This window comes from Xenopus laevis, chromosome 5S, assembly GCF_017654675.1.
Source record: "Xenopus laevis strain J_2021 chromosome 5S, Xenopus_laevis_v10.1, whole genome shotgun sequence".
Classification (NCBI taxonomy): Eukaryota; Metazoa; Chordata; class Amphibia; order Anura; family Pipidae; genus Xenopus; species Xenopus laevis.
Genome location: NC_054380.1, coordinates 113,104,781 through 113,129,556, shown reverse-complemented (window position 1 = coordinate 113,129,556; position 24,776 = coordinate 113,104,781). Strand labels below are relative to the sequence as shown.

Below are 24,776 nucleotides of genomic sequence, written 5' to 3'. Positions count from 1 at the left end.
TGTATTAGCTACTTCATTTATTTTGATGTCCTGTCAATTTCAAATTTTTGCAGCTTGTTCCACCTATTGGGATGATTAATAATCCTCTGAATGCTGTCACTACAAAGTTTGTTCGCACTTCTACCAATAAAGTAAAATGCCCTGTGTTTGTGGTCAGGGTGAGTATTATTTGTATATGTATTGTGAATGTCTCATGCTGGGTGCCTTTTCAGCTGATAATGACTTGGTCTGTTTGCAGTGGACTCCAGAGGGTCGACGGTTGGTTACTGGAGCCTCTAGTGGAGAATTCACTTTGTGGAATGGGCTTACCTTCAATTTTGAGACTATTTTGCAGGTCAGTTTTTCACAGAGCTATGTTGTTATTGGGATGTTTTTTTGCCTTTCAAAATTGTTTTTCTTCAAACAAATGAGATATGATGATTTGGCATATCTGAATTCTGTACAAACAGCTGCATGGAAAACGAGCACTGTGCTTTGTTTTCTTCTGGCACCAATATCTAAGCATTGTCAGAATTCTGTAAAGGTGGCCATACACGGGCCGATAAAAGCTGCCGACAGACCGTGTCGGCAGCTTATTGGCCCGTGTATGGGGCCCCCCGATGGGCTTCACCGATCAAGATCTGTCCGAAAGTCGGCCAGATCTCGATCGGATGGGACAGAAAATCCCACGATCGGATCAGCCCGATATTGCCCACCTCAAGGTCCGCTTGAGCGGATCTCTCCATGTATGGCCACCTTAAGACACAGATCTTCAGGTGATTAGCTGTATAGTCTGATACAAAACACTTTGTTGGTTTATTAATACAAGTTGTTTGATTGTATTACTGTATGTACAAACCCTGAGGTGGTGCAGAATACATTTAATAAACTAATGTAGACATTATGCTAGCTACTTAGCTGATTTTTAGTTGTTTGACCAAGATTTCCTTCCCATTGCTTTTTACTACAGGCTCATGACAGCCCAGTTCGAGCCATGACATGGTCCCATAATGACATGTGGATGCTGACTGCTGATCACAGCGGCTATGTCAAGTATTGGCAATCAAATATGAACAACGTCAAGATGTTCCAGGCGCATAAGGAGGCGATTAGAGAGGCCAGGTTTATAATCGTTCTACCCTTTTCCAAAGTTGCTGTTTATATCTTCCCCCAGTTCTCTGTTTGTATATTAAGAATTTGCTTTGGGTATACTTTAACATTGCATGAGGAGAAAGGCTTAGCTAGGGTTAAGAATCTTCAGTTGCATGTACATTGCAGTTCACCTTCCTGCCACCTCACTGCCTTTTGTATCGTTTTTTGCAAGCAATGTGTATGGCAAAATTTTTTCTTTATAAATAAAGAATTCCGTGCCTCTGACAGTCCAGAGTTGCTAAATAAAGCACACATACAAGGAATAAAAACTGAATGGTACATGCACCATGCAATAAATAAATTACCTCTTTCTAAAATATTAAATCTGTTAGGAGATACCTGAACATGGATTAGGGTAACTTGGGTAATGTATACACATGACCTATTTATATATGGTAATATAATCATCTTCCTGGAAATTAGACAAAAGCCAGTTGTATACTGAAAACCTGGTGCTATACTACAAACCTGGTATTATGCAACAAAGATGCCATTGACTCACACTGTTGGCATCAGCATTTCTGATCTAATACTTTCTGTGCCTTCACCTTCTGAAAGCTGACATACAAATGAACTTCTGTGACGGACTGTATTGCTGCGCTGGCGATTAAATGTATATACCTCAACCGATCAACACTGGGATGATGCTTTTTATGGAAGCATTGTTTCTCCTGCATCTCCAATCGATGATTTCGTTGATCACACCATTAATGAGCTTCATACCTGAATGATTGTCTTCACATGAACACAAATATTAAACTGTACAAATAAAACAGTTGGTAGGACACAAGGATCTAGTAAACAGTTGATGTAACAGAATACAGAGTACAGGCAACTTTAGACAGATTTAATCATTCAGTTCTGCTGGACAGATAAAAAGGGACAAACAAAAGGTTTGTCCTGACTGGGGAATGGTGGGAGAGTAGATGGCAGTAGTCTAGGGGAAACCTTCTGGGAAGATAAATGCAATAGGCAAAAGCTGGCTGAGAGAATTTTGCATATCCCTTGTCAGGAGAGGTGATGGGATATTCAGTCACTAGAACTAATGAATATCACCAGAAGTGGGCATGGGTTTGAATTGAAGCAGTCACCAGCGGAAAGAGAAAGCATTGAAATAGACCAAAGTTAAAGAAAGGCTCTTTATAAAGGAACATGCACCAGTGGTGTGTTTTCAGTTTTAAAAAGAGCAACATTGTTGAGTGAAAGAGTGACTGAATAGGCAATATGTCAGGCATGTTGCAAAGTGCAAGGTAGAAGTGGGTAGAACAGAGGGGTTTTGAGGTAGATGTACATGATCTTTGGTATTGAAAAGGTCAGAGAAAACTGAATCCCCTGTGAGCATGATCAAGATATTGGGGTCTTTAAGGGAGAGACTGAGAAAGAGGTGGGCAGTTTCAGAAAGAGGAAAAGCAGAAATATGTATTGAGCCAATACAGCAGTGTACATGCCAAAGCAACAAAGATTAAAAAGACTCAGCATTGATTGCTGATGGGCAGATGGTGTGTGCAAGCGGAGCAGGAAGGGTACGTTAGGAAAACGAAGAAGTGTGTGAGTGCAATGGGACAGAAAGATAGTAAATTCAGCAGGGGTTTTTTTTTGAAAATGGAAGGCAGCAATGGATGGGTCTGAAAAAAGATGGATGCGGAAAGGAGGCTAAGTAACAAGGAGCAGTAGGGTGCACCAAGTCTGAATGTACTAGCAGTGGTTGGGCTAATATGTGAAATGATTTTGCACTTGTTGCATTTATATACTGCCTGTATAGTCATTTCAGAAACTGAGTTAGACAATGAGAGACAGGTAGAAGTGGCAAAAATTACAGCAGAAATACAGGCATAGGTTTTATTGCAGTAACTTGGAGAGTGATCACTTTATAAAAAATTGATGTGGAAGACCTTCCATATGTGTACTGCTTAAAATACACTCTGCACATGTCTTGCAGTGCTGATATTAAAAATGGTCCATACAGCGAATCAAAGCAACAATATTAAAGAAATTCTATAAAGGGTGTTATATTCTACAACAGTGAAGTGTCAGGGTGAAGGCTTGGGAAGAGAGATACCAGTAAGATATTTAGTAGTGTCAGTAAAAGAAAAAAAGCCTGTAGGGAAAAATCTAAATTTTGCAGCCAGCAACAAGTAGGAAAAGGATGAAACAAAAGTAGGGATTTGCCAAAGCCATACATTTGGCCCAATTCTCCACAAAAGATAGCTTAATCTCCAGCAAGCCAGGACATGGGGATGGACAGCAGGTCCCCCATTCTGGTGCACAAACAAGATTCTGAGATGATGCAAGACTTGCCTTAACAACAGTGTCCACAAAATGGCTCCTGCATGCTTGCAATAATTAGGAATTCTCAGACTGAAGGAAACAAGATTCAAATAATTTATACTGTGTAATTAAAGTCCATTTTGCTTGACTAATGTGATAAAATAGGTTTCAGAATAATTTTTCTGGGTAACGGGTCCCCTTTAAACCTCTCCTTTCTTACGGTTTAGTACACTTCAGTAAGAGCAGTGGTTGATCTCTGCGTTCTGTAGTCCCAGTATATTGGAAACCCACAGGCAAAACAAAGGTGCATATTTCGGAAATTCTACTATCCATTTTTGCACCAATACTGTATGCCTTGTGTGTTTTTAGTTTAGTCATTTTCTTGCATTACTTTTCCACAATTAACTTTGAGAAATATCACCTACTTCTTATCCCTTAAGTTTCAGGCATATTTAGCATCACTTTCTTGAAGATCAGTAGCGTGAGAAAACTGCACTTGGCTAGTTTCTTTTCATTCAACTTTCCATGCACTTGAGGATGATAAAACCGCAGCTAATAAACAAATGTACCTACTGAGTAGCTGGATCAGTTATGTCAAACTGAAAGTATACACTGTCTAGTATGGTATTAAGACCCTTTACCAACTGTTATTTTATTGAATAACAAATCCTACACCAACATTTGTTCATTGTTTTGTGTGTGGTTTTTTTTTTTTTTATTCAACAAAAATGCTTAAATTGTGGAACTTAACAATATGGCTAAATTATTGTTTGCATATGTAAACATTTAAAGATGTTTAGTGGATAATGAGAATCGTGATTTTACTTTATTGCTTAAGCTAGCCAAACAGGGTCCGATAAAAACTGCTGACAGACCGAGTCGGCAGCTTATCAGGCCGTGTTTAGGGCCCTCCGATGAGCTTTTTCCAATCTATATCTGGCCAAAAGTCATCCAGATGTTAATTAATTAAAAATCCTGTCGCGTCGTGGACTCTTTCGTTGATGCTGTCCCACGATCTGACTACCCGTGTTGGCTACATTATGAACCGATCGTTAGCCACTAGGGCCCACGATCGGTTCAGCTCGATAACGCCCACCTCAATGTGGGCATATCGGGGAGATATCCGCTCGTTTGGTGACGTCTCTCTACGTGTATGGCCACCTTAAGGGGCAAAAACTCCTATTCTGGGGCTTAATGCATATTAGATAACTTCAGGAGGCTTTGAATGCTGATTCAAGTAGTTCCAAAAATCCAGGCAACACAAAGTGGCCTTAAAGGGGACCTATCACCCTAAGAAATCATTCAAAATCCTATTTTATGATAGTCAAGCATAATAAACTTCACTTAAACTATATAACTTATTTATATGCAATTTATGTTAGTCTTAGAATTCACAATCACATCAAGCAGGCAGGTGCCATTTTGTGGACGCTGTTATTAAAGGAATTGTTCAGTATAAAAATAAAAACTGAGTAAATAGGCTGTGTATGATAAAAAATGTTTTTGTAATATAGTTAGCCAAAAATGTAATGTATAAAGGCTGGAGTGACTGGTTGTGTAATATAAGAGCTACAACACTACTTCCTGCTTTTCAACTCTCTTGGCTTCCACTGACTGGTTACCAAGCAGTAACCAATCAGTGACTTGAGGGGGGGGCACATGGGTCATATCTGTTGCTTTTGATCTGAGCTGAATGCTGAGGATCAATTGCAAACTCACTACAGAAATGTACCATGTGGCCCCCCCTTCAAGTCGCTGACTAGCTCAGTAGCTCAGAGTTAGAGAGCTGAAAAGCAGGAAGTAGTGTTCTGGCTATTATCTTACACATCCAGTCACTCCAGTCTTTATACATTACATTTTTGCCTAACTAACTATTATAGAAATGTTTTTTATTTTGCACAGCCTATCTATTTACCCAGTTTTTATTTTCACACTGAACTGTTCCTTTAAGGCAAGCTTTGCTTTATGTCAAAATTTTGTTTATACGCCAGAATTGGGCATCTGATAGCCATGACCATGAACAGGCTTCACAAATGTTGAGGTGGGAGGAGAAATGTGAGAGTGCAGTGATATCTAAGAAGTGCAGAATGGAAAGTGAAAGTAATTGCCTGCCCCGCCTCTATGCCTTAGGCATAGAGGAGGGGCAGATGATATATGATTGACAGCTAAGATCAACAAGTTTATAACAGGTACGGATGTTTTAATTAAAAAAAATTGAGTTTAATTGAAAAGGACTCATCATACAGCTCTTTTTGTCTGGTTGACAGGTCAACTTTTACATCTGACACAATTTCTTGTTGAATGTCACTATATATTGGACAGTCACTTGTATTTCTTTATAATCATGTTATACCCTACTCTACAGAAACCAATTCATTTGAGGTGCTTTTTTCAATTCTCAATTTTTAATTTCCCCCAGCATTGTTCGTAATCTCTGTATTTCTCTGTTTTGTTAATTATCTTTTTCACAAACAGTCTTGCCAATGATTTGTAAAGAGGCAATTTAATAATTTTCTGTTTAATTGTATGTTTACACCACAGTTTGGCTCTTGAAGAAACCAAATTACAATAACAGATTGTTACTACTCACAAACGTCATGCTGGTAACCTAATGACTACTGATTCATTCACTTGCTCGTTTTCATTGACTGACTAACTAAAAGGTTGACTAAATGAGACTGATAGACCAAAGGCTTGCAAAGAAATACAGATAGGAGCCCCACTCAAAACATATCTGATTGATTATGAACCATAGTCTCTGACAAGACGAATAATATTTTATGGGGGTGACCTACCGTTCATTAGATGAGTGGAGGTTATGCGTAAAAATGTTTTTACCTTGTTGCTCACTGTGGCTTTTATTGTACATGGGTTAAGCAACTTGCATAAATTGTGAATGTGATTTCTACTTGTTTTTCTTTGGAAGTCCATTGTAAATGAGCTGCAGAGAGCATGTAGTGCCAAAGAATTTGTTAGTAGTGGACATGTGCTGGAACTGTTTACTCTGCTATATTACTTGTAGGCCAGGAAGCTGCACATTCTGGATTTCTCTGTGAACTCCTGATCTTGTGTGCCTGACCCCAATTGTTGTCTTGTTTTGCACAGTTGACTGTTTCTGTTACAGTGTACATCACACTTTGTCCTCCTCAGCTGTTTACACAGTAATCTTTTAATAGGTAATTGTAGAACTGTAGTGCTTCTGTAAATATACCACACAGGGAATATTTGCAGAATTACACTACCGTCCCCTGTGAAAAGTATATTACAGCAGCCTTTAAGAGACGCACTGCATTTCCCCCCCACCCACATGAAAATACTCATCTACAAGCAAGAAATTGTTCTCCCCATGTGTACATGGGTTTTCTCCAGACAGTGTTTTCTGTAAATGATATATATTTAAAATATATTTATATAATGTATGATATATTGGGTAACGATTGTAAGCTCCCCTGGGTCAGGGACTGATATGAATGATTACTACTTGTTGGCATTATGGAGTTAAGTAAAGGATAATAAAACTGTTGTATTTGCTGTATTTTTGTGTAGTGTAATCTCAAGGGGAGAACTGTAGCTGAGGTGGTAGTATGGACTCTTGAACGTATGGAAGCAATAAGGACTCTTTACATCAGGGGTGTCCAAACTGCGGCCCGAGGGCCACATGCGGCCCAGGATGCATATGAATGCGGCCCAGCTTGGTTCCGGAGGAAACATCATGTTGCAAAGGATATAGGAGGAGGAGGGACTCTGCCCATTGGCCAGTTAGTAATAATAATAATATAATAATAAGTCTATTTAATATCCAGGTGTCCCATATTCCAGTGTATAGCTCCATCTGGTTATCCAACTGGCATTGTAGTTCTTTTCTGTGTATTTCCATTACTTTTACAAATCAAACGTGTTTGTGTATTTCATTTGTGGCCCCAGACAATTTTTCTTTTTCCAATGTGGCCCGGCGAGCCAAAAGTTTGGACACCCCTGCTTTACATAGTAACGGCAAAAGTCCCTGCAGATGTATTTTAACTGTTCATAGCTTGATCTGCACTACAGTCCAAACCAATTAAGGTGACAAACACGCAGGGCCACTAAGTTTAAAGTCAGTATGAGGGCTTCCAAAACATTTAGCTGTGTAATATTGCATATGTGTTTAGGTAGACATTGCAACATTATTGGTCTAAAGGGAGAAATTCCTATGGCACACTACATAGGACAAACCACCTTTTTTATAATTTAGCATCACACATTTATTAACAAAGTTTCAGGATATGCCACAAAACCCTATACTTATTCTCTACTTTCCTTATCTTTCCTTTTCTGCACTTTTAATAATGAAAAATTCCTTCCTTTACCACATTTTTCTTGCCCTGTCCATCTCTCCCTTCTTCCTCTAGTTTTCCTTCTTTATGTCCATATCTGGTCATAGCTGCTGACCATGTATTGATGCCAAATCTCTTTGCCAATTCGGAGTTACAAAGACAGTAAATCTTATACAACAACATTCTGCAGGTTTTCACAACTTCACATGTTCTGAGATGCCCTTATTATAATCAGCAAGGACTCAGAGACCCTTCAATTATAGGTCATGACTACAATACTATGTTGTTTATAAATAATGTTATGTTCTTTGTAAATGTAATTACTATTACAATCGTCTGGATATTTATATTATCTGCACAACTGGGTCTGGCTCCAGGAACAGTGGAGCAGTAGTGACTATAAATATAGAAGCAACTCTTTAACAGACCTGACTTCTGCTACATTGTTTCAAGTACGAAGCTTGAGTCATTTTTTATTTTATTTATGGATGGAGTTCCCCATTAACCTAACCTTGGAGGAGTGGAAATAGTTGGGTCAGCACCTGCTCTTAAGCCTCCTAATGTTATGATTTTTTTTATTTTTTATGATTGGCTGCAAAGGGAGAGACATAACAATTACAATCTTTCTTGGAAAAGATATTTCCAAGAAAGATTGTTTCAATACACACGTGTAGAGCTGAATCTTCAGATAAACAGGTAGAAACAATAGAATTCTACGTGTATCTGACGATTCAGCACTAACAATGACCGATGTTTGGGTGCCTTCAAAGGCACCCAATCACAATTTTACATCCAGCCAGATCAACGAGCTGAGCGATATTCAAGTCTTCTGCCAATATCGGTTGGCTCTTTTCCCAGCATACACGCACCGAATATAGTACGAAAATTTGTTTTGTACGATATTATCTGTGCCTCTATGGCCACCTTTATTCATTCTTTTGCTTGGATCATTCTCTGGACCTCCCCACCAATATTTTTGGCCAAATATCTATTTAGTAGACAATGTAATGATAATACTCATTTAATCTAAGCAAGCAGTTGAGAGGTTTTTATCTGATTCTTCATCAGATTGACCATTTATGAACGTTATGTCTCTACGTATAATTACTGGTACCATCATGATTTGATATAAAGTCTTAGAAAGTTTTAATTGGTTTACAGTTAGAGCCAGCTTACGATCTTGTTTAACACAAGGTCAGTAAATGGGGCTTGTATTAAACATAACTTTTGGAGATGGGGGAGGTTGATTAGACAGAGCTTATTGTTTAAATAAATTGTCCTGATTACAGGGGAAGTGTGGATGAAGTAAAGGTAAAAACATAAAAATTAAGGATTGTTTTAATTAAAAAATAGAATATATTTTCAACGACATTCAACGTTTCTGTATTGTTATGTTGACCAAGGGGATGTGTGCTCTCCCTTTTAAACACTGAGGTTTAAAGGGCATGTAAACCCAAAAATAAAATAGTTTATAAAGGTTATTTGTAAATTAAATTGCTGTTTCAGTATTTTCAGTCCTTTGCTATTCTTTGCACTGCTGGCCCAGTCAGTAGAAAGTGTTTGAGTGGAATTGTCCATGTTTCATTTGAAAAGCTGCTCAACAGCAAATGCAGATTACATTCTCAATAAAGGCATTACAACTGATTTTCATAAAATGGAATTGAAAACTTCAAACCTTAGATCAACTTTAAGAGTAATTCAAACACAAAATAAAATAAAAAAAAAAAAAATATATATATATATATATATATATATATATATATATATATATATATATATATATATATATCTCTACATCTCTACATATCTACAAATTTGGTTAGCACCCGACCCTTAACTATATGAATGGTGAGTGCCGATTTACTCAAAATATATATATATATATGTATATGTATATGTGTGTGTGTATATATATATATATATATATATGTATATATATATATGTATGTATGTATGTATGTGTGTGTATATATATATATATATATATATATATATATATATATATATATATATATATATATATATATATATATATATATATATATATATATATATATATATATATATATATATATATATATGCGCTCTGGGTTAGTTTCCATTCTGCAAGTCTCCACGCATGGGGTTATTTAACTCACATGAGCATTTAATAAAAGAGGAATGCTGTTGACTTGGTTGAATCCAATGGTTTGTCGGTTTTTTTTGTATGCAAAATGCTGATCATTTATGGCAGAGTGCTTGTACTGAGTGCTTGTTGCACTGACTCTTGAGAGATGACCAGTCTGATGCATATGGGGATGCCAACCAGTATTTCTAAATGAATAGTGCTAGCAATTGTTTTTAACCTTCAGTGTTTTCTAATTTATCTCTTTTGGAAATCAATAAAACATATAAATAAAAGACAGCTGACATAATTATCATCATTATTATTATTTAATATATGGAATTCCAAACAAGTAATTATACCAGGGGCTGCTGCAAATATAAAATTGCTTAACATTTATAACAAAATTTGTAGAAATCTGTATTTTGTCTCAAGCCCATCTGTTCTTGTTAGAGGTTCTGTTCAGCTAAAGAACACCCATTCTGGACTGCCAAACACACCTTTTTTGAAATTGTACCATAACTACAATTTCCTGTGAGGGTTTAAAATATTTCTATGCATTTGTTTTGTGTTTTCTTATATCTGGTCTGGGAAACATATTAATTTGTAATCTCACTATAAGACCACGTATTATAGCATGTTGTAAATTTTTTGTGTTAAAATATGCAAATGTTTGAAATAATGGACCTGATGCAAATAATACACTCAAGATGTTTGTGTCCAAGATTCAGCCCAGTGCTTTTGCCCTTTAGTAAAGATACTGTAAATAATCATTGTAATGCTACCAAATTGGAGAAGATTGGTGTGCTGTTGTATCTCTGATCTTTCCCATAATGCTTGTTTCCATGTAACAGTTTCTCACCTACGGATAATAAATTTGCCACGTGTTCAGATGATGGGACAGTTAGGATATGGGACTTTCTACGTTGCCATGAGGAGAGAATACTACGAGGTATGTTATTTTATAAGGTTATGGGTTAACCTCCTTGACTTCACACTGTCTGTTAGGATGTTTTCTCTTAATTGCTTCTCTCGGGAAACTTTGGATAAACCTCCTGGGCCTAAACTCCGTTTCATGCAAGTTGAACTATGGACCAGCATATTGCAACAACACAAAACATACACCTTGAATAGCAACTGTGCTTGCCATACATGCACTGTGATTCCCCAATATCACAACCCTATCATGGTATAGGGATGCACTGAATCCAGGATTCGGTCTTTTTCAGCAGGATTCGGATTTGGCCCAATCCTTCTACCCGGCCTATCCGAATCCTAATTTGCATATGCAAATTAAGGGCAGGGAGGGAAATCGCGTGACTTTTTGTCACAAAACAAGGAAGTAAAAGAGGTTTCCCCATCCCTAATTTGCATATGCAAATTCGGATTCAGCCAAATCTTTCGCGAAGGATTCAGGGGTTCGGCCGAATCCAAAATAGTGGATTCGGTGCATCCCTATAATGGTAACACATATAATGTATATGCTGCACAGTAGACATTCCTTCAAACACTAAGCCATTGCTCTGTGGAAAGAACAACATGTAATTTATTCAAGGCTACAACCTTGAAATCCAACACAGACCTCCTTGTTTCCATTGATTTAACGATACAAAGATTTTTTTTTTTTTAAATATTCAAAATAGACCCCTCTCTAAACCGCATGGGACCTAATTTTTAGATCTCAATTTATAGGTTTAAAACCTTAGTTATTAAGGGATTTCAATAATGCATTTAACCCAGGAATCTATTCTAGAGTTTAGTGACTTGGCTGACACAAGGTTGGCTGATCGTGGAGCCCCATTTCCACAAATGACCGCTAAACTGCAGCCCAATAAATTTGCTGTGTTTAGTTACATTGTATCAAGTATCCGCAGACGTCTACTAGATTGAGTTCATTTCTGAATAGAAAGAAACTGACTTGGGAAGTTTGTTAAAGTACAGTAATTAGTTATTATCAAAGCAATTGAGAGAATGAGTCAAAAGTTGAATATTTCACTGCATAAACTGGTGGCACCGCTGAAAACATACGCTGAGGTAACCTAGTCCTAATGAACTGAAATATCTTAATAATTGCTTGAAAAATAAATAGACTAGTATTTACTACCCTGGAAATTATTCCTGGTTTTAAACAGGGATGTGTCCATATATGTGATTAAATTTTTTATATTAGTTAATATTAGGATCCATACAAAGAAACAATATTAATGACCACAGTACAGACACTAATAATACAGGTAGTGCCAGCTAATAAAGTGGAATATCATTTTCTTTTTGCTTAAAAAAATTATTCATGTATAGGAAATAAATACTGATATATTTGTGTTTTCATCTAACTTTTTCAATCTAACTTTCATTTTCACTAGATTTTTACATTTGGCGTCCTATTAAAAAGTTAATACAACAGAATTTCACTGGGAAATTGCTAGTATTGTCTGAGTATTAAAGCAACATTGTTTTATAGGAAAGTTTTCATGATTAATAAGACATGTTTATTTTAAGAACCTGTATTTCCCATAGGGCTATTCACTGTATCGTAGAAAAGCACAACAATGCAATAATAGAAACATGGATGACTAAGACAGACTACTTGTAGTATTTGCAAATACAAACAGGCAAGAGTTAAAGTTATATATTGCTGTACATATCTGCTGAGCGTAATATACCAACCTACACATAGCTTTATAAGGGTGGAGATCAACTGTTCCAAAACATTTGCAAATGTTCCTTTTCTACTGATATAAAAGTTATGTCAGTGCATTTTAAAGAACCTATCTGAGCTATTGTATAGCATTTAGTTTCATGTATCCCTAGTTAAAGTGGTGAGCTGGTCTGTGTGATTGTCTCAACACAATTGTAGACCGCTTTACAGCCCAAGTATTTCCAAATATATGTAAACAATACATATTGTAATTACCACTGTCTACAATTGAAATGTATTATATTGTTTCCCACTATTAAAAAGGCATCGTGACCCAACTTAACAGTATGACCACCATTTTTTGTGGAGCGTAACCAACAGGTTTAATAGACCGTATGATGTAGATAGTATTACTCTCTATTTCTGAATTACGGTAGAGGTATGGGATCCATTATCCCAAAAGCTTCAAATAATGGACCGTCTCTCATAGACTCCATTTTATCAAAAGAATCCAATTTTTTCTCTGTAATGATAAAACAGTATCTTGTACTTAATCCCAACTAAAATACAATTAGGCTTCTTTGGAGCAAAACCAGCCTATTGGGTTTATTTAATGTTTACATGATTTTCTAGTAAACTAGGTGTGAAGATCAAAATTATGGAAAGATCTATTATCTGGAAAACCCCAGGACCCCGTGCATTGTGGACAAGAGGTCCCATAGCTGTATCAATATCAATGGCTAATAATGCAATATAATAATTAAGGTCCACCCTTAAAATTAATCTGTTTTATGGTTGCAGGGGGCTGGTAGCATTTATATTTTAGTCAGACAGAAAAGGTGCCAAAAAACAAAATAGACCAGTTAGTTGTTTTTTTTTCCAGAACATTGCTCTCTTATGCATACAGCAACCCATGCTGAAAGTGAACTTTCCATTTAAGAAATTCTAGTATAGTTAGGGGCACATTTACTTAACTCGAGTGAAGGAATAGAATAAAAAATACTTCGAATTTCAAACTTTTTTTTTGGTTACTTCGACCATCGAATTTGGCTACTTCGACCTTCGACTACGACTTCGAATCGAAAGTTTCGAACTAAAAATCGTTCAACTATTTCACCATTCGATAGTCGAAGTACTGTCTCTTAAAAAAAAACTTCGACCCCCTACTTCGCCAAGTAAAACCTAAACATCAATGTCCCCATAGGCTTTCTAACAAATTTCTGATCGAAGGAAAATCGTTCAATTGATGGATTAAAAACCTTCGAATCGTTCCATTCGAAGGATTTAATCGTTCGATCAAACGATTTTTCGTTCGAACGAATTTTGGTAAATCCTTCGACTTCGAAGTCAAAGGATTTAACTTCGACAGTCGAATATCGAGGGTTAATTAACCCTCGATATTCGACCCTAAGTAAATGTGCCCCCTAGTGTGTCTGCTTTTAGTGTTCTTCATTCAGTATTTAGTGTGGTTTAAGCCTGTACTGCCTCTATAGGGTAGAATAGTGTCTCTCAATCCTGTGTGGTTGAACGCTTAAAAAGGCCACTACACTGTAGCACAGGAAAAACGTCCCTGGTCTTGTCACTGACCTCTTTAAAACAGAAAATACCTTGCCATCCTTTGGTATTTGTATGTAAATTCGCACGAATTCGGAAGCACAAATTTTTGCGTGATTACACAGATTCAGTTTAAGTATCAGATGTGGCGATTCCTATTCCAACTGATGGCAAGGAATTTAGACAATTTTTCATCTGTAGATTTCCCAAGGGCAACAGAAAATTATCTCATTTGGTTGTCTAGGGCTTGAAATTCACATGACTTTAATGCTTTAGTTCATCCTAATACTGAAGATTTGTCCGAAACGAAATCCTGCAAAAAGTGTTTCAGCTGAACCCTAAACTCAATCCTGATACTAGATATCAATCCTGGATAACCTTTTTAGCTGGAGATACATAGGCAATAAGGGCTTATAAATTTGTTGGAGACCAGCCCCCCACTAAAGGCCTTTTCCTTGCTAGTGACACATACCTAAGTGAAACAGGCAAATAATTGTCTTCCTTGTTTTTATAGGGTAACTTTACAAGCTGCTGTTGTCCCCATGTAATAACAGCATATTTCTAAAGACGTCACTTGATCACCTTAGTGAGCATTATAAACTTAGGGAGTCCTATTGGTGTTAAGGGATTTCCTGTATAAGCCAGGAGTTATAAAACATGGTAAGGGACGCGTTACAGCTGTCAGCCCCATATGCCATACATGGGAGAAGTTATGCATGGTATGGCATCCTCCTCTAGTTCCAGTTTGTGCAGGCAGTTGCATGAATGTTCAAACTGCAACTCCTCTTCATCTTCCAATGAGTCATAGATTGGTAAATATGGTGCTGCAGATTTGCCAGCATGCCCAAACTGTGCAAAGTCCATAGTAGATCTTAGTCCTCAGATAAATATTGGGATGAACTTAAATGCATTAATCATTAAAAAAAAATATGATTTTATAACTTTAGACTGGTACACTAGGGAGTATTAAGGGTCGAATTGAGATTTTTTTAATTAGCAAATTCGAATTGTGAATTATCCAAACTCAATTTGAGTTTCAATTTGAATTTCGAGATTTCTCATACTCTCATACCCTTTAAGAACTCGAATTCAACCAATCGCCACCTAAAACCTGCCAAGTTAAGTCAATGAGAGAGGTCCAGGGACCAATTTGGACGTTAGTAGCCTTCCCGACATTCGAGTTTTTTCAGAGAAAAAACTGGAATCGAGTTTAGTAGAATTTGCCTCGAATTTTCGAGTCCATAAAAATTTTTTGGGTTTTAAATATTCAATTTTTTTTATAAATAATCGCCCAGTCGAATTTAAAGCACATTCAAATTTAATACCGTTTAAAGAAACTTGCATGAAATCGAAATTCAACCTTAAATAAATAAAAAAATAAATACATTTAGTAACTGTGCCTCTAAGTGTATCTAGATCCCTTTAATTATATATAAAGATAAAATGCAAGTTTGCCCTAATCAGCGTGTTTAACTGTAAAACATTTGAGCATACTGGTAGGGTAGGAAAGATTTCAAGCTATAGCCCTGCAAGTAGCACTCAACTTGGCAATACTATATATATATATATATATATATATATATATATATATATATATATATATATATATATATATATATATATAGTTAGTAATATATAGTAATATTAAACCACCAAGAGCTGATCTAGAAATGTCAAATAAAAGATTTCACAGAAACAGCTGCTAATCGGTGCAAGATGGAAAAGAGGATTCTTTGCAGTCCCCCCAAAACATGTTTATGGCTGCCCTGTAGATAACTGTGCTTTACAGGGATTGTGGGTGCTTGCCTGCAGTAGCAACACTGTCAAATGTTACTAGTCACACTCAGGTTAATTCATAAATTAGATCTTCCTGAAGTAGATAAATGTGTCCACTACTGTATTAAATTAGAACAGTTTACAGTTGGTGACTCAGAGCGCTACTCTAAAGCTGGCCATAGATGCAAAGATCCGATCGTTCGAATCCTCGAACGATCTGATTTCGCCATCTCCCAGCCTGTCACTAACCATTCAGATTAAATAAAGTAGCAAAATAACAGATCAGCCGATATTCCGCCTCTAACAGAAATCGTACGAAAGTTATGTCCGACAAAGCTGGTGACAGTCTCCCACTGAAAATCGTACGGTCGGCAATACATCCAGAGATATTATCGGCAGCCGACAGAAATCTTTTAACCTGTCCAATCGACTGAACGACCGATCTCCACCAAAAAAAAAATGTCGGGACTCTCCACACACGGTCCGAAAATCGTACAAATCCTCGATTCGTACGATCAGATCTTTGCATCTATGGCCAGCTTAAGGAGAAAATTAAACTTAAGATTTCAATATTGAAAAAACGGTCAAAAATCAAAAGCAATTGAAAAATAAGTCATTTTTGTTCAAAAAAAAAAAAAAGAAAAATTGAGAGAATTTGTTTGGAAATTGAACTTCCCATTGAAATATGACATAAACATGTTTTATTTTAGTTGATATCTGCTGCTTAGTCCACTTCGGTATTCTTGTGGCTTGCCCAAAAATATGTAATGTGATAAAAGGTGCCTTGAAATGGACACTTATATTGGAGAAAAAAATAATGCTACAAAATGTTCATTCATATAACATCAAGTTGAATCATCTTTTTATATAAATGTTATATTAGATATACATACATTTTATTTCAGACCCTTAACCAATTTCCTTATTTTACTGAATTGTAAATATTCCCATGAAATTCAGTTTCCTGTGATATTTTAATTTCCATGCACTGAATTAATTTTTTATGTTGTATTGTGTTATAAAAAAAAACCCCTCCGTATACACTTATATAAAACTTTTTTTTAATTTTCTTAGAGGTAGTTAGCCTTCCAAACAGTTTTCTAACTGGAACTAGTTTTGGTTTTTCATGTTTAGCTTCAAAAATTATTAAAAATCATACATTTGTCTTTAAAAGAAACTATCCCCCTGAACATTGCAGGGCTCTATAAAAATAAAATATAAAAACAGCCCATATGTAAAACACTGTTCATCTAAATAAATACACCATTTTCATAAAAATATACTTTTGTTCTAACGTGTCATTGTATCATAGCAAAATCTAAAAACTACCATTTTAAGTACTAAGAGGCACCCTCCTGGGTAGCACTGAGCTCTCATACAAACTACGAACACCCATACATTCTAGTTTACTCAGCCAATGAATATACAGAGCTCTGTCTTTAACTCCCACACTTCCACCTTATACAGGGCTCCATTAATTCCTGTCAGGTCATCTCCAAGGGAACACATAGACCATCACAAAGTGGTGTCTCAATGTAAAAGGGCAATATTTACTAAAACAGGTATGGGATTCATTATCCAGAAAGCTCCAAATTATGGAAAGGCTGTCTCCCATAGACTCCATTATAATCAAATAATCCAAATTCTTAAAAATGATTTCCTTTTTCTCTGAAATAATAAAACCGTAACTTGTACTTGATCCAAACTAAGATATAATTAATCCTTACTGGAAGCAGAACCAGCCAAGGGCGTTTATTTTACATTTACGGGATTTTCTAGTAGACTTAAGGTATGAAGATCCAAATTATGGAAAGATCGATTACCCGGAAAGCCACAGGTACTGAGCACTCTGGATAACAGGTCCCATACCTGTACAAAAAATTATGCAATGTAGCAAAACAAAAAATCAAGTGGAGGCACTAGCCCAAAATACCGCAGTCCCATTGAAAAAATATATAAAGGTGGGTAAAGGGTTGCACAATTCACACCAGTGCAAATTTATAGTCAAAGCAGAATAATGTGAGTTTCCCAAAAATCAAGCAAAAATAATTAAAAATGCAGCAGCATTTATTATGACACGAGAGACTAAAAATGATCCTGATGCGTTTTGTAACTGTTGGGGCACTTACTCATAGTCATAGGAATGGTATCACTGAGGAAAATGAAGACTCGGAAACTGTTTCAAAATCTATTAAACTAACAAAAATCTACTCTCACTACTGGTTAGCTTTATGGGTCTCAAAAAGGACCATGGCTATAGGTTTTCCTCTCTAAAGTCTAATGCTACATGAGCATTTTTACTGCTGCAGTAATCAGGTAGAAACGGTGGCAGTCAAATTGCCCCTATCTACCAGTCCCTTTGTCCCATAAAACATGATAGGAAACAAGTTGAATAAAGCCCCTTTCTGATGTTCTGGAGTTGTAGCTCCTCCTCATATGCAGATGAACTATGCACTGAGACATTTGCTGATTCAATTGTCAAACATACTCACCAATATCTATATTACACGGACTTCGGTTGGGAATCGTGTATGGCCAACAAATTGTTTTACACACCAGGCATGCAGTCTAATAGAGCCTATACTGCAGTTGCGGGATATAAAACTCTTTTGTCCTAAAATTGCTTATAACAGTGATCCCCCAACCAGTACCTCATGAACAACATGTTTCCTCTCCAACCCCTTGGATGTTGCTCCCAGTGTCCTCAAAGCAGGAGCTTATTTTTGAATTCCAGACTTGGAGGCAAGGTTTGCTGCCAAACAGAGCCTTAATGTAGGTTGACAATCCACATAGGTGCTACCAAATGGCCAATCACAGCACTTATTTGGCACCCCAAGAACATTTTTCATGCTAGTCTTGCTCCCCAACTCCTTTTACTTCTGATTGTTGCTCATGGCTTCAAAAGGTTGGGGATCCCTGGCTTATAGCAAGCTCTGGGGAGATTCCCAGGGTTTGTTGTTGGAGCCATGTCTGGAACAGTGAAGGGTCTGCAAAATACTCTGTATTGCCCCTTACATTTACTTTAATGGTAATCTGCTGGACTGTCCAATGAACTTTAAGGTCTGTGACTTTAAATCAGCGTTTCTGCGTGATAACCATCTAACTTTCAAGGGCAATCTTATGGTCTAGTGTAGGCAATGGAGGGGCAGCTCTTGGTGTTTGCTGCCCTTCTGCTGAACTTGAAATCCCTTTTACAGCAAACCTCTGGAAATCTCAGATTTAATTGCCCCCATGGATTGCTTTCATGGCAGGTATGTTGGAATGAGGTTTTATAATTAAAAGATAAGATGTTATGAGCATCCAGTTCAGTATTTACAGTCTGGCTAGTTTAGATGTTGGTGAGTACAGTATATGGCAAATTAAAGGAGTTGATGCTAATTTGTTACGGTTAGGTTGTAATTATTCAAAAGAGATGACATGCTAAGTATTGTGAAATCGTGGACGTATCCTATTGTGTTGTGTGCATGAAAAATGCTAAGATTGAAGTTACTGCCAAGAATTTGCCACTGGAAGCATGAATAGCCTATTGCTTGCTTTGCTTAAGTAGCTTGTAGAGCTTTAGCATTCAGATAAAGGCACTTCATTAAGCCAGTTAAAGATTTTATAATACATAGAAATTTGCATTTATGCAGCAACAATACCTCCAAATCCCCATTTGATAACATATCTTAACCTGGTTAATATGTAATAAGTTACCGAGGAGTTTCATGACCATATAAAAACACGAGGCCGAAGGCCAAGTGTTTTTATACAGGTCATGGAACTCCGAGGTATCATCTGATATCCTCCTATTTTGCAACTGGGGGTACTTTATTTATTATAGTACACAAGTTTCAGTGAGTCATGTGACAGAAATGACATCAGAACTCACCTTTAATAACTGATGGTTACACTCGCTCCATGGTGCCTAAAGGATTACGAAATATAATAGACATTCAAAAACATAATACAGAATGCAATGTAATCTTATCTATACAGCATACACATCAACCAGCTCTATACGGATCTGTCAAATTTCACATCCTAGTTATTGCTGAATTCACAAATAAGCATGTATCTATCTCAAATGAACAGATGTAAATCAAAATCCTTTTTCAACCCATGGGGGCTCAATGACTTCAATCGGTGTATCCATTGTACCTCAGTTCTTTTTAACTGAGTTTTAAATCCGAGTTAGAAATTAGGATGAATCTATTTTTTGGATCTGCCATTTGTAAATCATCTGAAATCAAGATACAGGTCATTTGATATTTGAATTATACAATGGTAGGATATAATTCTGGAGAAGAATAAAATCTAGGTTGGAAAATTAATGACTGCTTCACAACAGACCAAGAAAAGTCTGTAACCATACTGGAATATTTTCCTCAGATAGAAGTGACTTCTTTCAAAGTAATGACATGTCGGAGGAAAGATTTTTGTATACTTCTAAGACTAGAAAGGATTGTTTTTGTTTTTAACAAAGTGTTTTCCAACTACAACATAATATTTTCACATTCAGGACATGGTGCAGATGTAAAGTGTGTTGACTGGCACCCAACTAAAGGACTTCTTGTCTCTGGAAGCAAAGACAGCCAACAGCCAATAAAATTCTGGGATCCCAAAAATGGACAGAGCCTTGCAACACTGTAAGTTCACAAATAACCTCTTAAAAGGGGAGAGGAACAACATTCAAATTATACCAAATGTTTCTTTATTTCTATTAGACTTTGTAACTTAGTCATTCAGACACATCTTATGTAAGTTTGCTTTCTGTCTCCACTAAATAAAATTTATAAGTAAAAAGGTTATTAATGCCAGTTGGAATAATGCTATTGAATTACATTGTTTGTCATCGCTCATTGTCACACAATTTTTTTTACATTGCACAGCTCAATCACAGCTAAGCCACATATTTCCATGGTTTTTTTCGTTGCATTTTTCATTGCTGACCTAGTCCGATTAAGGGGCGGATTTAATAAGAGTCAAATTAAAAATTCAAATTTTCAATTTTTTTTTTTATGGTCAAAATCTCAAAATTGAATTGTGAATTATCCAAACTCGCTTCGACTTTAAATTCAAATTTCAAGATTTATCAAACTGCAGCCCTTGAAAAATTAGAATTTGACTTTTTGCCTCCTAAAACCTGCTGAGTTCATGTATAAGTCAATGGCAGAGGTCCAGGGACCAATTTGGACGTTTGTAGCCTTCCTGACATTCTAGTTTTTTTCAGAACACCTGACCCACAACACCTTTACACTTAGCCTGGTGCACCTAGGTCCTCAAAGGTGGTGTTAGGAGAAGGAACTGTTTTTATAAAATGTATAACGGGTAGTTCAACCTGTTCCCTATCCACACTTGCATTGTACTACTGAGCACACTATGGGGACGATTCACTAAAGGTAATTATTCCTTAACGCACTTTTTAATCAAAGTATTTTCTAGGGATGCACCGAATCCAGGATTCGGTTCGGCCTTTTTCAGCAGGATTCGGCCGAATCCTTCTGCCCGGCGGAAACCAAAGCCGAATCCTAATTTGCATAAGCAAATTAGGGGTGGGGGGAAATTGTGTGACTTTGTCACAAAACAAGGAAGTAAAAATGTTTTCCCCTTCCCACCCATAATTTGCATATGCAAATTAGGGTTCGGTATTTGGCAGAATCTTTCACAAAGGATTCGGGGGTTCAGCAGAATCCAAAATAGTGGATTCGGTGCATCCCTAGTATTTTCGCATGCGCTAATAGACATATCGCAAGCGTGAATTCTACATTTCTGCACAGCGGTATTCTAATTGCATTGTGATACTTATGGAATAGAATTAACGCATTATTTACTAACATCTTTAAAGCAATAAAAGCATATAATTGTGCGATAGTTACGAAATTTAACACCTCCTAGTAGTAGGCGTTACTAAACAACATCAGATGGATTAATAGAGGAAGATGTAGTGAGGAGCTGTAGGGCAGCAATTAAAGTGGACCTGTCACCCAGACACAAAAAGCTGTATAATAAAAGTCCTTTTCAAATTAAACATGAAATCCAATTTCTATTTTTTATTAAAGCATTCATAGCTGTTGTAAGCTCATTTAAACATCTCAGCTGCCAGTTGAAATATTGTCTGCCCCTCCTCTATGCCTTAGGCATAGAGGTGGGGCAGACAATTACTTTGACTTTCCATTTAGCACTTCCTAGATGTCACCACTCTCCACACATTCCCCCTTTCTCTTAACCGTTAAATTGTGTAGCCAGGGCATGGGGATGGACATCGGGTCCCCCATTCTGGCGCACAAACAAGATTCTGAGTTGATGCAAGGCTTGTCTTGTGTCCACAAAATGGCTCCTGCCTGTGTGCTATAATTATAAATTCCCAGATTGAAGGAAACAAGATTCAGATATTTTCTATAGTGTAATTAAAGTTCATGTTGTTTGACTAATGTGATAAAATAGAATTTTGAACAATTTTTTTGGGTGACAGGTACCCTTTAAAGACCTTTATGAGGAACTGGAGCCTTACCTACAGCCACTAACACATTTTCATGATACTTTGGGCAGATCCAGAATGCACTAGGTTCTGTGTCATGGAATTATATTAAGTTTCCCAGTGAAAGGAATGACTATAATATTGTAAAAAGAGTCTTCTACTTTGTCAGTGGTATCCCGAATGTCTTAGGTGCTATAGATTGCTCCAATAATGTGTGATTATATCAATTGCCCTAAAATATCGCACAAAATAATGCATGCTATAAAATACCGCACACAATTCAGCTAAAATAAACATAAAAATATCACTTCTTTAGTTAGACAAGTAAACTTTTAGTCAATCCATCATTAATTCTAAAAATTTATTTTTATGCCATGCTATAAATAACACTCGCTTTAATGAACTTTAGTTATATGTTGTCAAAGATTAAAGGGAGAAATCATTATGACACTGATATGTAGTTAATTAAACCTGCGGGTTTGCACTTCGCTATCCACTTATTTCCTAGTAACAGGGGCCCAACATGCAAGACTCCCAGGTATGCCTTTTTTCTTCTTTCAAAAGAAGTGTCTGTCTATTTCAGATACTTCCTTAAGGTGTCCAACCTCACAATTAAAATGTTACCACTGGCACTCTCTCTTCCTGCCTCAGTAAACAGAAGTGTGAAGTCAAAATAATAATTTTCAACTTTTATCTATTCAAAAATAGACATGCACACAAGAACACAGTTATGGAAGTGAAATGGAACTTGAACGGGAATTGGCTGCTCACTGCTTCACGAGATCATCTCTGTAAACTCTTTGACATCCGCAACCTTCGTGAAGAGCTACAGGTTTTTCGAGGCCACAAAAAAGAGGCCACAGGTGAGAAATTACTCTTGAAATTTGATTTTGCATTGTATTTTCAAAGGACTGCATTGTCTTATATATCTTGTATTTTTTTAGCTGTTGCCTGGCATCCAGTGCATGAGGGTCTGTTTGCTAGTGGAGGATCTGATGGCTCATTGCTGTTCTGGAATGTTGGGTACGTAATATGAATACTGCTCAATATATTTGTACTGAATGTAAAATGGAAACCATATTATAAACTGCAGAGTATGTTTGATGAATCTGTTTAACAACTTTAGTTGTTTAGATATTTGACTGTGGGGGCACTTATTTGAAAGTAGTTATGGTCACAACAGTTAAATCACAAAAAATACCAAACTTATTTTTTGCACAAATTATAATAATCTTTAATGATTTCTAAAAAGTCAATTGGAAGTAGGGTGGTTTTCTGTGAAAATGTGAATCCATGAATGGCTTGAAAATAAATAGGAAAATCTGATTTATGACTATTCCTGTGATTTTTTTTTTAAAGTTTATGGGTGCCCTATGGATTTGTTAGATCCTCAGTTCCAATATTTTTTTCTGGCTGCAGACCACATACATACATACATACACACACTCACATATGCTCCTTATTTGCGGAATCTAGCAAGATCTCAGGCAATTTGTGTCTCTTTTTTAAAGGAACAGTAACACCAGAAAATGAAAGTGGTTTAAAGGAATGACAATATAATGTAGGGTTGCCCTGCACTGGTAGAACTGGTGTATTTTGTTCAGAAACACAACTATAGTTTATATAAACAAGCTGGTGTGTGGGCAACCATTCAAGCACAGGATACACAGTTGATATCTGCTGTGTGTCTTGTGCCTTTTTTTCCCTTTTTCAGCTTTGAATGGCTGTTACCCATGGCTACACAGCAGTCTGTTTATATAAACTGTAGTAGAGTTGTTGAAGCAAACACACCAGTTGTACTAGTGCATAACTACAGTACATTATATTTCCATTTCTTTAAAACACTTTCATTTTTGATGTTCCTTTAAGTAGGCCAAAAATCCACAGAACCAGTGGGCTTGCAACTTCTTCCATTAACTTGCATAGTAGTCTCCTGTACTTGTTACAGCTTCTTGGAGAGGGAGCATTTCTGGGTGCACTACCAGTGCATTTTTTAGTTGCTACTTAAATTTGCAACTCCCAGTTAGCAAAAAGGGACCCTGTTTTACCATTAATCCTAGTCATCAATTTACAATGCATAACTGCCAAAGCATTGTTAGGTTGTTTTTAGTAAGAAAAATAAGTTAGTGTCAGGATACACACTAATAAACCAGTTCAATGTCACAAAATAAAATTTTAATCACCGAGTACAGTTTGGGTGTATGTTTCAGTGGCAGTTCCCATTTATTTTTTTCAGAGTGGAGAAGGAAGTTGGTGGCATGGAAATTGCACATGAAGGAATGATCTGGAGTCTTGCATGGCATCCTTTAGGGCATATTCTGTGCTCAGGATCTAATGACCACACCAGGTAATAACCTGAAGTATTTCCCAGGTTACTTGCTCTGTTGATGTTTTCCTTTTGCTAACATTTCCTTTTTGCTTTTTAAAGCAAATTCTGGACAAGAAATCGACCTGGGGATAAAATGCGTGATCGTTACAATTTGAACTTACTCCCTGGCATGTCAGAGGATGGAATGGAATACGGTATATATT

General features: G+C 36.7%; 1 protein-coding gene across 3 annotated transcripts in view; it reads left to right on the top strand.

Moving 5' to 3' along the window:
- wdr33.S (WD repeat domain 33 S homeolog) overlaps window positions 1–24,776 on the top strand; it is a 57,680-nt gene that overhangs the window by 14,854 nt on the left and 18,050 nt on the right. For all 3 annotated transcript variants that reach the window (XM_018265816.2, XM_018265815.2, XM_018265814.2), the window contains exons 4-12: window positions 54–158; window positions 239–334; window positions 950–1,101; window positions 10,671–10,768; window positions 20,286–20,412; window positions 22,953–23,107; window positions 23,189–23,267; window positions 24,481–24,591; window positions 24,673–24,767. In XM_018265816.2, coding sequence (XP_018121305.1) covers window positions 54–158; window positions 239–334; window positions 950–1,101; window positions 10,671–10,768; window positions 20,286–20,412; window positions 22,953–23,107; window positions 23,189–23,267; window positions 24,481–24,591; window positions 24,673–24,767 — 1,018 coding nt within the window. The remainder of the gene's footprint in view (window positions 1–53; window positions 159–238; window positions 335–949; window positions 1,102–10,670; window positions 10,769–20,285; window positions 20,413–22,952; window positions 23,108–23,188; window positions 23,268–24,480; window positions 24,592–24,672; window positions 24,768–24,776) is intronic.